This window comes from Erythrolamprus reginae, chromosome 2 (genome assembly GCF_031021105.1).
Source record: "Erythrolamprus reginae isolate rEryReg1 chromosome 2, rEryReg1.hap1, whole genome shotgun sequence".
NCBI classification, from domain to species: Eukaryota; Metazoa; Chordata; class Lepidosauria; order Squamata; family Dipsadidae; genus Erythrolamprus; species Erythrolamprus reginae.
This window is the reverse complement of record NC_091951.1, coordinates 46,213,726-46,227,013: the sequence shown is the minus strand read 5'-3', so window position 1 is coordinate 46,227,013 and position 13,288 is coordinate 46,213,726. Positions and strand designations below refer to the sequence as shown.

The 13,288-nt window shown below is 35.8% G+C and overlaps 1 protein-coding gene across 1 annotated transcript in view; it reads right to left on the bottom strand.

The window, feature by feature from the left end:
- PRKAR2A (protein kinase cAMP-dependent type II regulatory subunit alpha) overlaps positions 1-13,288 on the bottom strand; it is an 83,614-nt gene that overhangs the window by 60,810 nt on the left and 9,516 nt on the right. Inside the window, exon 2 of the mRNA XM_070738096.1 lies at positions 3,053-3,088. Within this exon, the coding sequence (XP_070594197.1) occupies positions 3,053-3,088 (36 nt within the window). The remainder of the gene's footprint in view (positions 1-3,052; positions 3,089-13,288) is intronic.

Below are 13,288 nucleotides of genomic sequence, written 5' to 3'. Positions count from 1 at the left end.
CATTTATGTTTCTCCATTCATCAACAAATATATGTAGTACACATTTTGAAAAAGATCTAAATAATTGCTTCGATCGATTTCCAATTAAAAGATTCGCAAGTCTTTTACAGATTTTCCAAACACAGAATATGCAGTGCCTGAAAACAATGCAGAAGGCAATAGACATCCAAAACCAGGTTCCTAACAAGATTTTTTAATTGTATACAATATATTACACGTACAACACATTACTGATGGGGATGCTATGCTGTTTAACTTTGAGGTTGCCAAGTGCAAAAATGTGTATTAAAAGACTATTTCTATTCTCATATTTTTGAACTTTTGCAGATGCATTGCCAAATACAAAAAGTGTGAACTCTGCACAAACATTAGAAAGCCTAAAAATAACTATCAGAAAAATATTATTTTACTCTTAAACATGACCTGTGTTGAAATTAATCTACACTGCACTTCAATAAGTTCAGTTATGCTACTGTTTTTCTAACTTGCTAAGCAATTGTTTGAAACATAATTTTAAAAATGTAAAAGCAATTTCCTTGACTGATTTTCTGTAGGTTAATTAGTAAATAGCAGCAGAGACTATGAAATAGGGCAATCTAGCACTTTACAAGTGTATTCCTCACACTCTTGTGAATGGATTAGAATGAGCCAATGACTTGCATGCACAAAACAGAATCAGTGTCGGCTTGCCTAAGTGAAGCGGAACCCAGAATACAATTTAGCAGGGATCCAGATCTTCAGGGCTTTGTCAAAACCTTCTTCTAAACAGGATTCTCTTGGATAGCTTTAGTGACCATTCAAAGTTACAACAGCACTGAATAAAGTGCCTTATGACCATTTTTCAGACTTACGGCCGCTGCAACATCTCCATGGTCATGTGATTTAGATTTGGATGCTTGACAACTGGTTCATATTAATGATGGTTTCAGAATCTCAAGGTCATATGGTCCCCTTTTGTGACCTTTTCACAAGTGAAGTCAATGTGAAAGCCAGATTCATTTAAGATTGGTGTTACTAATTTAACAACTGCAATGATTCACTTAACAAATGTGGCAGGAAAAGTCATAAAATGGAACAAAACTCACTTAACAAATGTTTCACTTAGCAACATAAATTTTGGGCTCAATTGTGGTCGTAATTCAAGACTACCTGTATAGACAGAGTCACAGGCAGGAAAAGAATCAAGAACACACATCATCTCCTTTATATAACTGGCGGGATCCTGCTTCTTCCTGTCAAGTAGATTGCTTCTTTTGCTCTTCTTAACTTGCAACATACTGCTGTGATTGGGACTTGCCTAGCTCAGGCTCCTTAGGTACACTCCCTTGGCAATTTCCGTCATCTATCCTTTCTTTGTGCAAGCCCACTGCTAACCCTGATTTGTTTACACACACACACACCACCACCACCACTGTAGAGTTATTATTTATAGTTTGTTTGCCTCTGGTTAATGAATCAATTCTAGCAACATCTCGAATTCTACTAAAGCATGCATACATAATTACATGCTAGCCCAACAAGCTAGCCCAATGACATATAGTCCAGGATTACTTTTATCGTAACCACTATAGTAAAAGTATCTTATAAACATGAATGGGCTTCCCCCTCATTACTTCTTCTTGTGAACTGGGGGGGGGGGAACGACTTGTCTACCACAGACTCTAATGTTTGTCTGACCACTGCCTTGTGGTGGCTCTTTCTTCTATCTTTTAAAGCAATTTCATATGCCCTTTATTTTACATATCTTCTCTCCAGTTTCAATACACTTGAGTACTTAACTAAGATAGTTTTAAAGGCCCCAGTTATAATGATGCACATTAAAAATCAATTCCAGGTAGGCTTTTTTATTAAAGAATTATTTTCTTCAAAATATTGCTTTCCTAGGGATTAGAAAACACTGAAATCACAATGCAGAATGACCAGATTTTAGGAATTTACATTATTTAAAGTCTGATAAAAGTAATAATTTTATAATATTAATTTCAATAGATAACATTGAGTTATGTCATAGGGCTAAAGATTAGACTGGGGTGTAAAAAAAAAAACCATCCAAGAAGAAGGCAATCACAAATTACTTCCATATTGCAATCACCAGGCATCAAATTCAACTCAAAAGAGAGTTTAACATATTTCAAGTTTATTATTATTTAAAACTTAGTGATTAAAATTCAGTACATAAATAGTAAAAGCATGATCAATAGATTGTTTTACTTCTGTTATAGTAAGAATAAGTCCATATTAAAACTGGACTATAATTTCAATATAAATTTATTTTGTAAAGTAACAATTTGGGGTTATTTCAATTAGTTCTTAATGAAACAGCATACTAAGAAATTACAAAATTTGATGGAGTGATTCAACAGATTCACTTTTATACAAAGTGTTACATAAAATCTTTGTATAACATTCCCAGAATTTCAGAAAGGTACAAGCTTATGAATTGCAAATGTTTTTTGGTTCAAATATTCATGCTTGGTGAAGTTTATTATATTACTAAAAATCTATGATATTGTTCAATATAACAGTATTATGATTTTATTGCTGTGCTATTTGTAGTTCTGTTTGTTCTACATAGTTCTGAGGAATATAAGATACCCAATCATTGTTTTAACTGGAGCAGTGTATAACCCTTGGTAAATATAATAGAAATAAATAAAATCAAAATCAAAAATTTGGAACAAAATAAGGCAGTCTGTCGTGTAAGAAATTTAAAAATATTCTACCTTCTCACATGTTTGTCCAAGGAATTGCCTGAATATTTTAGCCACTATTATGACTTTTTCGCTTTTTATCCCATAAACTTAATTTTAGCCTTTATATTAGTAAAAGCAAACAGAATCCATACTAAAACAATCTAGGGCTGCAATTTTTCTTCTTTTTCTTCTTTTTTCTCATTTTCCTGAAGTCAATACATGGGTCTTTTCAACACTTCCAGCTACACAAAGTGTTAATTTTTTCAAATTCTTTCTTTACTATTTGACAACACTGGAACACAACACACACAACCAAGGTAAACACTGAAAAATGTTTATATTATATAAAGAATACTGACCTGATACTCTTCTGTTATACTTGTTAATAACAGGAGCTACAACAGAAACAAAAAAGTCCAGTAAGTTAAAAAATAACTGGTTGATAAAATTATTAAAGAAGATCATAATTATCTAACAACAGATTTATCACCCATTTTTCACCCATTTCATCCCATGTTGACTGTATGACTGTAACTTGTTGCTTATATCCTAAGATTTTTATTAATATTGCTTCTTCATTGCTTATTTGACCCCTATGACAATCATTAAGTGTTGTACCACATGATTCTTGACAAATGTGTATTATATTTTATGTACGCTGAGAGCATATGCACCAAGACAAATTCCTTGTGTGTCCAATCACACTTGGCCAATAAAAAATTCTATTCTATTCTATCAACTTGTTATCTTATAAACAGATTGGTTTCCGATTGTTGTTGATTTTAATTAAACTTCCAAAGCTTTATTTTAACCGCATATTTAATGTTAAGATTTTCCTGAATTTAACTTGAAGCCCTGACAAAACGTTACCTCTAAGAACTTTAAGTATAAAACAAATTCTGTGCTGCAGGAAGAGAATAGAATAAAAAACTGCCTTTATAAACTGGGCACAGAGAAAGGCTTTCCTTCTTATTACAGGTTTTTTTCTTCACTTTTTTTCATGAACATAGAGGAGAAATATAACATGTATTATATGCAGTCCATGAACAAGTATGAAAGTCTTTGTTGACTAAAGTAAATTGCTGCTTAAATGTCAGATTGGCTGATATATCTAAAATACAATAAAATGCAAAGCTCAGTAATTTGTTAGAGGAAGGTTTTTCTTTGTAGGTGAGAACTGCCCAAAACAATTTTGTTGTACTTTTACAGTATTTCATACGATTTAATTTTCATGAAAAAGATGCTCACACTTAAATGTTACAGTACACAGTAAGAACTTAAGTATAAGTAATCCACAACTTACAAATGGTTGCTTAGAATAGATGATACACCTGTGGGGTGCTTATGACCCAGATTCAAACTTCTAGCAGTTCCACCCCGCCCAGTTATGTTCAAACCTGCCCCTTCTTTAGTAATCTTTATTTTCAGTAAAACTGCTCAATAATTCTAGTAATTTGCTTAATAACTGGTGCAAATAGTTAGAACATGGCGACAGTATGCACAGTGCTGGAAACTTGGCTTCTGGGCATGCTCAAACAAAAATAAAAAAATAAAACTTTTTTTAAAAAATGGTGGCCCCCCCCAGACCAGCATTAACTGGTTCCATGATGTCACTGTGATGTCACCAGGTGGTCAGTAACAGTTCAGGCAAATTGGTCCAAATCTGGAGGAATCCACTTCTATTACAGCCATGATAGGCACACTCCATTAAGATTGTAACTCAAGGACTACATTTAATTCTTGATTAAACTTTTAACTGGGATAATCTTTTTACTTTTATGATATCTGTCATAATCAATCTTGCTGTAAAATTGCTTTCCAGGAATCACTCTTTGGGTATAGTCATTCCTCTTGAAAACATCTACCGGGATATAATTCTGGTCAAGGAATAGCAGCCAGATGGGCAATACATTTAGCTATCTATAAGTAACTGGGACATGAAGATGAACGTTCAACTTTATATGTGGATTAATCTACTTCATCACTGGTATCTTGTATTACCAATAAAATGAGGAAACACTTTTGGCTTCATTTAAGTGAGGGTGGAGAGTGAGAATACATTTTTTAAAGGTCTGCAGTACTAATTTATGTTTTTGAGTTGCCCATGCTATAGGATACTAGCTACTATCAAATATTCTGCTACAAATTTTAAAGCTGTACAAGATCATCAATCAGTATGAAACAATTTCTATTCATTTAAAGCCTAATCCATGTTATGCATATTCATGTAATATTAAACCTAATCATTTCCCTTTGTCTCAGGCAAAAATAAATCAGGATGTACAACCTTGGCAACTTTTGCTAGCTGGTGAATTCTGGGAGTTGAAGTCCTCAGGTTACCCAGTTTGGAGACCCTGGTCTAATCAGACATACCTTGTATAAACAGCTGTATGTTAACAAAATAAATGATTCAAAGTTGATATCACAACAGCAACCAGGCTAACAAACAGCAACTGTATGTCAACAGAAATAGCATCTATGTCAACAGAAAATTCATTCAGCTAAAAATGAATTTAAGAGGAATAAAACACAAGGAACAAAAACAGATCCTGTGAAAGGGGTGTATGGATCATGAAAGTAATGTTATTCCTTTGACTGCATCTTTTTGCTTAACAAAATCTCCATATAACCATGACTTCCTTCAAAGAAAAACATGGGCATTCTCTTTCTCTCCAACATTTGGGTTCTAGTCTTCCTTCTGCACAGAATCAGAAGCTCTCACTATTGGAAGGCAAAATGAATAATAGATGGCATCTCTTCTCCTATATATTAGACTGAAGAATCTGTTTCTGTCATTTTGGTAAGGTCTTGAGGACCCACAAATGCAGAAGCATGGTCAGCTATGTATTCTTATCCTGTAGATTAGGAATAAGAAAAAGGTTTTTTCTGCATGCTCAGACAAAAGAACCCTAAAGATTTCCACAAGAACTCCTCTACCAAACTGTTGAAATCTGCCTTTGAGATCCACAAAAGAATACAGCAACTTAAGGAACTAAAAGGAACAGCTTTGGCCAGGATATTGTTTCTCATACTGTAACAGCTACCTAAGTGCCTCTGCTGTGCTTCCAAACAGAAGAGCAAGACATAGCCTTTTCCTGCCATTGTTCCACTGTTAACTAGTATTTTAAAAACCTTTAGTTTTTATCACCCACAAATTATCTAACTGCAGGACTCAAGTAATTTATGGTCAAGTTTGCAAAAAATGAAACAGCACAAATACTTAAGAAATTCTTTACAAACTTCCCTCCACAAAGAAAAAAATCTCATTTTATTTCCCACTTTTTGCTTTTGCTTTTTAATCAAAACTTAAGAGGATAGAGGGTTTCTTACACTACGATAATAAGGTTTACTCAAGAGTGTTTAATAAGGACATTTGTGTAAATTCAAACGTGCAACACTGACAGGGTCACCTTCATTCAAGTGCTAATTGACTTTTTAAAAAAATTCCAGAAACTTAATGAGGCAGAACTTAACTTTGTGGAATCCATGCTGATTTTCTTTCAGAATGATTGAATATGAATAATAATTTTGCTGTAACAGACAACGACCAAGCTATAATTTCTCAAATCCTCCTTAGGTTCCCCCTTTTAAAAAAAATGATGTTATATTGTTTCCCTGATAGTTTTTTGGCATTTCAAGAGATCAGAGTGTCAAGCCTCTTTATTGCTAGTCCATTTTTTAGATTTTTCTACCCATTTCGTAATCAAATGTGATTATATTTTACTCTCTTCTCAATTTCTACTTCCATTTTTAATGACAGAATATTGTGGTTGCTGTTCCCTATCAGTAACACATCTTGCATTGGATAGTGAACCTCACTTAGGATTAATTTTGGAGTGATTTTCTATCTACTGTATTTTTCGGAATATAAGACGCTCTGGAGTATAAGACGCACTTTAGTTTTGGGCGAAGAAAATAAGGGGAGGAAAATGCCCCTGCTTATCAGCATCCATTAAAATTCATCCAGCAAGCGTCCTATCGGTGTGTGAGAGTTGAGGGCTGTTTGGAAACTGAAACAGTATTTGCTGTGTGAGCAACAAGGAGACAGCAAGTAGCCTGGGCATGGCTTACCTCTGTAGCTCTGAGTCTATGCTGAGCTCTGAAACTAGTGTGCTCTAAAACTTTTCCTCTCCTCTGCTTGTGTTTTGCTTATATTTACTACCACATTGGAAAATGTGCTTTTGGTATTGTATATTTATTTCATGTATTATATATTATATATAAAGAGAAGTTATTGAATCCTGCTGAATCAGCTACTTGTGTATGCTTTCTGGATGCGATTGCTGCTGCTGCAAACTGACATGTTCTTGCAGCAAAAAGCGAACAGCCAGGACAGCTTCAACACATTATTGCAGCCTAATTCAGCACAATCAGCTGATTGGTAGGTGGATTGGCTTCCCAGAACACCTCCAATCAGCTGTTCCAGACTGCAGAGATTGCCACAGACCATTGCCTCCTCCGTGCCTCATGTTTTTGGCTACATACGGTGTATAAGACGCACTCAAATTTTCATCCCTCTTTTAGGGGGAGAAGTGAGTCTTGTACTCTGAAAAATACAGTAATTAATTCCAAGACCATCTCTTCTATGGCTGCAGTATTTAGAAATGGTTTTTGTCATCGCATGAGTATAAATACTCAGTAAATGTAAGAATATCTGAAGTCCCCCTTCCAACTTCTCCACACACTTCCCTTATTTCTTTCACCTATCCACATGAATGTTGGTACTTGGATCAGTTGAACAAAAGCATATCTTGGCAGATAATTTATATGTGTAATCATATTTTATTAAACTTATACGCCACCTGATACTGAACGATTCAACAAAAATCAAAGAAATCTGTAGTCAGATATTGCTAGTATTATGTATATATTAAGCTTTATTTATTATCCAAATAATAAATAAATATTAGCCAGATATTACAGATAATCCTTGTCTTACAACTAGGAAAGGGGCGGCATACAAATCTAATAAATTATTATTATTATTGTTGTTGTTGTTGTTATTGTTGTTGTTGTTGCTGTTGTTGTTCAGTGACAATGCAAAGTTACAATAGCCCTAAATGCCATTTATGACTGGTCTTCAGAGTTCCCACTGTCCCAGCACTTTCATGCGTATGTCTATGAGTTGGACAGTTTTCAGCCAATTCAAACATACAACCAGTTGCAGCACTAATCAGATGATTGCCATTTGCAATCTTTGCTGCCAGCTTCCCCAAAGACTCGGAATCCAAATTTTGATCATGTGACCGTAGGGCTGCTGCAATGGCCGAGTGAAAAATGGTCACAACTCACTTCTTTTCAGTGCAGTGGTAACTTCAAACGGTCATTTAATGAATGGTTATAAATGGAGGGCTAGCATTGCAATTTGCTCTTATGGAGCTGTCTTCAAAGATGATTTGGCAGTTTCTGCTGGTCCAGAATGCAATGGCCAGAGAAACAATGGGTATAATAATGTCTCTCCTATGTAACATCATTACTTCAGGAGCTGCCACAATTGTCAGTAGGGTGCTGGATGCAATTCAAGATGCTGATGTTACCTCTAAATCTAGACCTGGATGTCTTTGGGACTGCTTTCTCTGGGAAGAATCTGTCATTCATGTGTTCCTCTGTATGCAAATGATAGCTGAGAACCCAAACGTTTTGTAGCAAATGTTAAAAGTAAAATAATAAAAGTATGGATATGAAATCAGTGGATCAAAGTTGAAACACCAGTTTAACTAATGTAGGAAAATAGGCCCATTAAACCCAAGGAGGATTTTATACCGTCACAAAACAATGGATGGGATAGATTTTGCATATTGTATGTTATAGATTTGACAAATGTGTATGAGCTGCATATACATTGTATACATTTGCAGAAAGCATAAAATCCAAAATGTATAATGCATGTTCAAAATGGCAAATTGATTTTATTCACTGAATCTACAAAACCAAGGTCTATTAATCTACAGGTAGCTGGTTGTCTTTTGTTAGACAAAATGGAAGGCAAGTATATGAATTTAAATACCTTGACAGAATACTTATCAAAGGAGATAAAGAAATTTTAAAATGTGCAAAAACTTGACAGAAATATGATGAAGAGTATGAGATCAGTTGTGAGCAGTAAACATTTGTTGAAATAAAATTCAGGCTATTTTATGAGGCCTCTATAAAGTATAGTCAAAGATCTTTGATGCATAAGGAAAAATATTTTCACTAGAAAGTTGGGAACGACCTAATAAACCATTATGTGACCCAGAAGCTGTCCAACTTACTGAAAATAAAAATTCCATGGCTTAAGGAAGCAAAAACAGTTGTATAGAAAAGCAGACTTCTAACCAATTTATTAAGTTGGATTTGTCAATTAAATCGGATATGTCAGGAGAAACACAAAACTGTTGAATGTAAAAATGATAAAGTGCTTAAGTGTGCATTTTGAAATACTGTACAACAGTGGGATAAGAATGAATGATTAATGAATGTGGAATATCATGAAGGACTACACTGAAGCAATCTGATCATTTCCAGGATGTGAACTAAAATAATAACTAAAAATCTAAAAAATATACAAAATCAAGAACTAGAAGAGAAATTGGAAATTCAAATAGTAAAGAAAATCAAATATTACACTAACACAAAAATGTAGTACACTTAAGGAAGACATTTATAAGGAATTGGTAAAACAAACAGAAAGATTTAGAAAAATGGAACAAATTACAATTTTTATTAATTGGAAGGATCAACCATAAAAATGAATGTACTAATATTTTGGGCATTTAAATAAAATAACATTGGGGGGGGGGGGGAACCAATAATTAAATTGAAATATCTCCAAGATAACAGGAATAAAATGGGATTTGGACTTCCAGAATGGGAACTCTTATTATCAAGCATCTGCTTTAACATAGATAAAAGACTGGATTCAACTTAAAAATAAAATAACATTGACGCTCAATGTTGAGCCATAAATTTTGGGTATAACATAAATTAAGAACAATGGGACAGAATCTGGAATAAAAACTATAAACATACAAAAGAAACTGTCTATAAAGAAAACTTATACAAAATATACTACCAATGGCATTTATCACTAATGAGATTGGCCAAAATGTATCCAAACCTAGCCCCCAAATTTTGGAAATGCCACTATAAAATTGAATTTTACTATCACATGGGTGGACTTGTCCTGTTATAAATAAATTCTGGTACGAAATTTGGAAATGGTTAGAGGAAATTACAGAACAGAAATAACGGTGCTAATTTCCCATCTTCAGCTAAGCTACAGGGGGTGGACAAAAAAACGGAAACACCTTGAAAAATAATCAAAATATCTTTTAATATGGTATTGGTCCCCCTTTTGCGGCAAATACAGCCTCAATTCTCCAAGGTATTGATTCATACAAATTGTGAATTGTTTCCAAAGGAATTTTAGCCCATTCTTCAGTTAAAGCACCCTCCAGTTCTTTTAATAGACGGTGGTGGTGGAAATTGACTTCTTACTTGAATCTCTAAAATCGACCATAAATGCTCAATAATGTTGAGGTCTGGTGATTGTGGTGGCCAGATGAAATGCTGAACTTCATTAGAACGTTCCTCGTGCCATTCTTTAACAATTATTGCTCTTTGGATTGGTGCATTATCATCTTGAAAGATTGCATCCCCCTCTGGAAACAGTTCTTGAACCATAAGATGAATTTGGTCGGCCAAAAGTCCTAAATAGTGATGGATGTTAATTCTTCCATAAAGGGAAATCACTGGCCCAGTGAATTTCCAAGAAATAGCACCCCCGATTATCACTGAACCCCTGCCATGTTTGACGGTTGGGAGAAGGCAGTCTGGATGAAATGATTCTTTTGGCTGTCTCCAAAAGTAAACAGGGCTGGAGGTCAAAAAAAGGGTAAACGATGGTTCGTCAGAGAAAATCACATTTTGCCACTGCTCGAGGGACCATTTCTGGTGGTTTCTACACCACTCTAAATGCTTTGAAACATTTGCCTTTGATAGCAGAGGTTTTCTAATTGCAGCTCTTCTGTGGAATCCAGATTTGTGAAGCTCCCTTCAAACAGTTTTTGTGGAAACTGAGTTCTGTACATGTCTACTGAGCTATGCAGTGATGTTAGGAGCTGTGGTCTTGCGATCCGCTGTAACAATTCACTTTAGAGTCTGACGGTCTCTCTCAGACAACATCGACTTTCGACCAGACTTGTGTGTGGGAACGCGGGAACTAGTGTCTTGGAATGTGCATGCGAAAAGCATAGACCTTGAGCATGACACGTATGATGACCCAGTTTCTCTAGCAACATTCTCCTTCCCTGCACTCTTATCTTGCTTTCCTTGCTGCTAGCCTAAGAAAAGTGCAACATTATATATCATGAGGTGGGCTGATGGGGCCCTTCTCTCGCTCTTGCTTTATTTTTCTCATGAATCAGCACCTTGAAATGTAGCACAAGTTATGTGATTTTTATTGGTTATATTTTGTACGCTTAATACGTTATAAGTTTGAATTGGTGTAACAGACCCATGTGAAATGTAGCATCACAGAAGCCTGCCTTTCTTTGTTTGCTTTCAATAAAAGGGTCATCCTGGATTTAATCTGGGTTGCTTCACCAGAGAGAAAATCCAGGTTGCTTCACCAGAGAGAAAATCCAGGTTGCCTCACCAAAGAGTCAAGTTTCTTGTCCGAGGTTTTTTCTCTCACATTGGATTCGTGAGTAACCCGCAGTCAGTTGCCAGCTGCGAGCTTCCATAACTGGTGACCTACGACGTGATTAATTGCATTGTGGTCTACCCCATCAACTGACTGTGTTCCTTGACACCTCCGTACTCATCAGAGCAGGAACCAGGGCCGGTCGTCAGAGCACGAAGTACCCTTATGTGAGTATGGGGGCAGAGTTTTCTGAGCCCCAGGTCGCGCACCTTCAGATACTTAGACAACTAGTCAAGGCTTCAATAATTTTAAAACCTAATGGGAAAAATTTGTATAGTCCCTCTAAAACTGACCTCAAAAGCCTTCTCAAATATATTTATAAAAACTGTCTTGCTTATCCTGAGAAAGGCTCTCTTAAATCCTTTGTTTGGGCTAAATTGGGAACATACCTTCATGAGGTATTGTTCACTTGGAGGGTGGTCATGGACTGTCTTTGGTCTCACGACAGTGCACTGAACAGGGTTTCGGACACTCTGCCACCTTATCAATCTGACTCTAAATTTGATTTTAAATTGCCCCCTGCTGCTGAAAGCTCCCTGATAGCCTCTGTTCTGAAGGGAAAAACAAGTGAGACAAGGTTTCCAACAGGCAAAAGAAAGGGGGGAGCTGCTGGTGGATGAATATAGTTATTGTTTTTCTGTGTTTTAGAGAATTACTAACATTGAGTCGTTTTCTATGAAACTAATTAGAGATTTTAAGCAAGCAGTAGCTTTATTTTATTTTATTCATTTTGTCCAATATGTTTTGTGTGGAATCACTAATCATTATGTCTCAGGTCTTGTTGAAATTGTTGCAAATGCATAATTTAACCTTTGCTTAGTAAATGTGATGTGGGTTTGGCTGATTATATTTAAGTGTGTCATATAGTTGGAACTATTGTTTATAATATGGAAACACTTGCATTGGCACTGCAAAATGTGGGGAAATCTCAATGCAGAGCCCCCGGGGGAGGTGCTGTTAAAGGCACTTTAAAAATTAGCAAGCCAAAAACTGTATGTCCCGGTGCAAAAATGGTTTTCATCGGGAAACTAGAGGAGGGGGGGGCATGCAGCCAGCCCCGCTCCAAAGATTGTTTTTGTTATGTCATATGAGCATTCTTTGGTCTCTGTTTTGTTTGTAGCTAGCAAGATTGTAGAAGCTGGTTTTTTTTTCTCCTGCTTTGCCATTACTTGTTTACATTAAACCTGTTGTTTTGCCTTTGCATGTTAACATGTGGGGGTGAGATTTTGCACTAATCCTGCATTTAAAAAGGCATTTTTGTTATTTGTGTTTGTTGATTGTCCTATTACAGCAAACCTTAAAAGAATTAACAGCCATATTACATCAACATGGTTTGCACATAGCTCCAGAAAAAATCCAAAAATCTGAACCTTTTTCTTATTTGTGTCACAAATTGCTTGCTTCTCATGCTTCTCCTGAGTTACCTTGTTTGAAATTAACTTCACCAACTACTTTGGTTAAATTGCAACAATATTTGGGATCCATAAATTGGGCGCGTCCCTATGTGGGACTTACCACCTCTCAATTGGCTCCTTTATTTTCTGCACTCACTTTGGGTTCAACACCCCATGATCTCATTCAATTAACTGCCATTCATTTAGAAGCCTTGCAACAAGTCAATGCTGCTTTACAGCACATGTGGGTGGACAGGATGGAAGCCAATCTTCCTCTTGTCATGATTTTATTAAACACTGTGGGTCTCCCCACTGCAGTTCTTGCACAAAAGTCCTCAAAATTATTAATTCTGGAATGGATTCATCTTTCTCATACCCCACGCACCACTGTCTCTCAGAAGCTTCATCTTTTTGCTACACTCATTGTCAAATGCCGGCACAGGGCAAAATTGTTGGCTGGAATTGAACCTTCTGTGTTGTATATACCCTTTTCTTTATCAGTATGGGATCCTTTG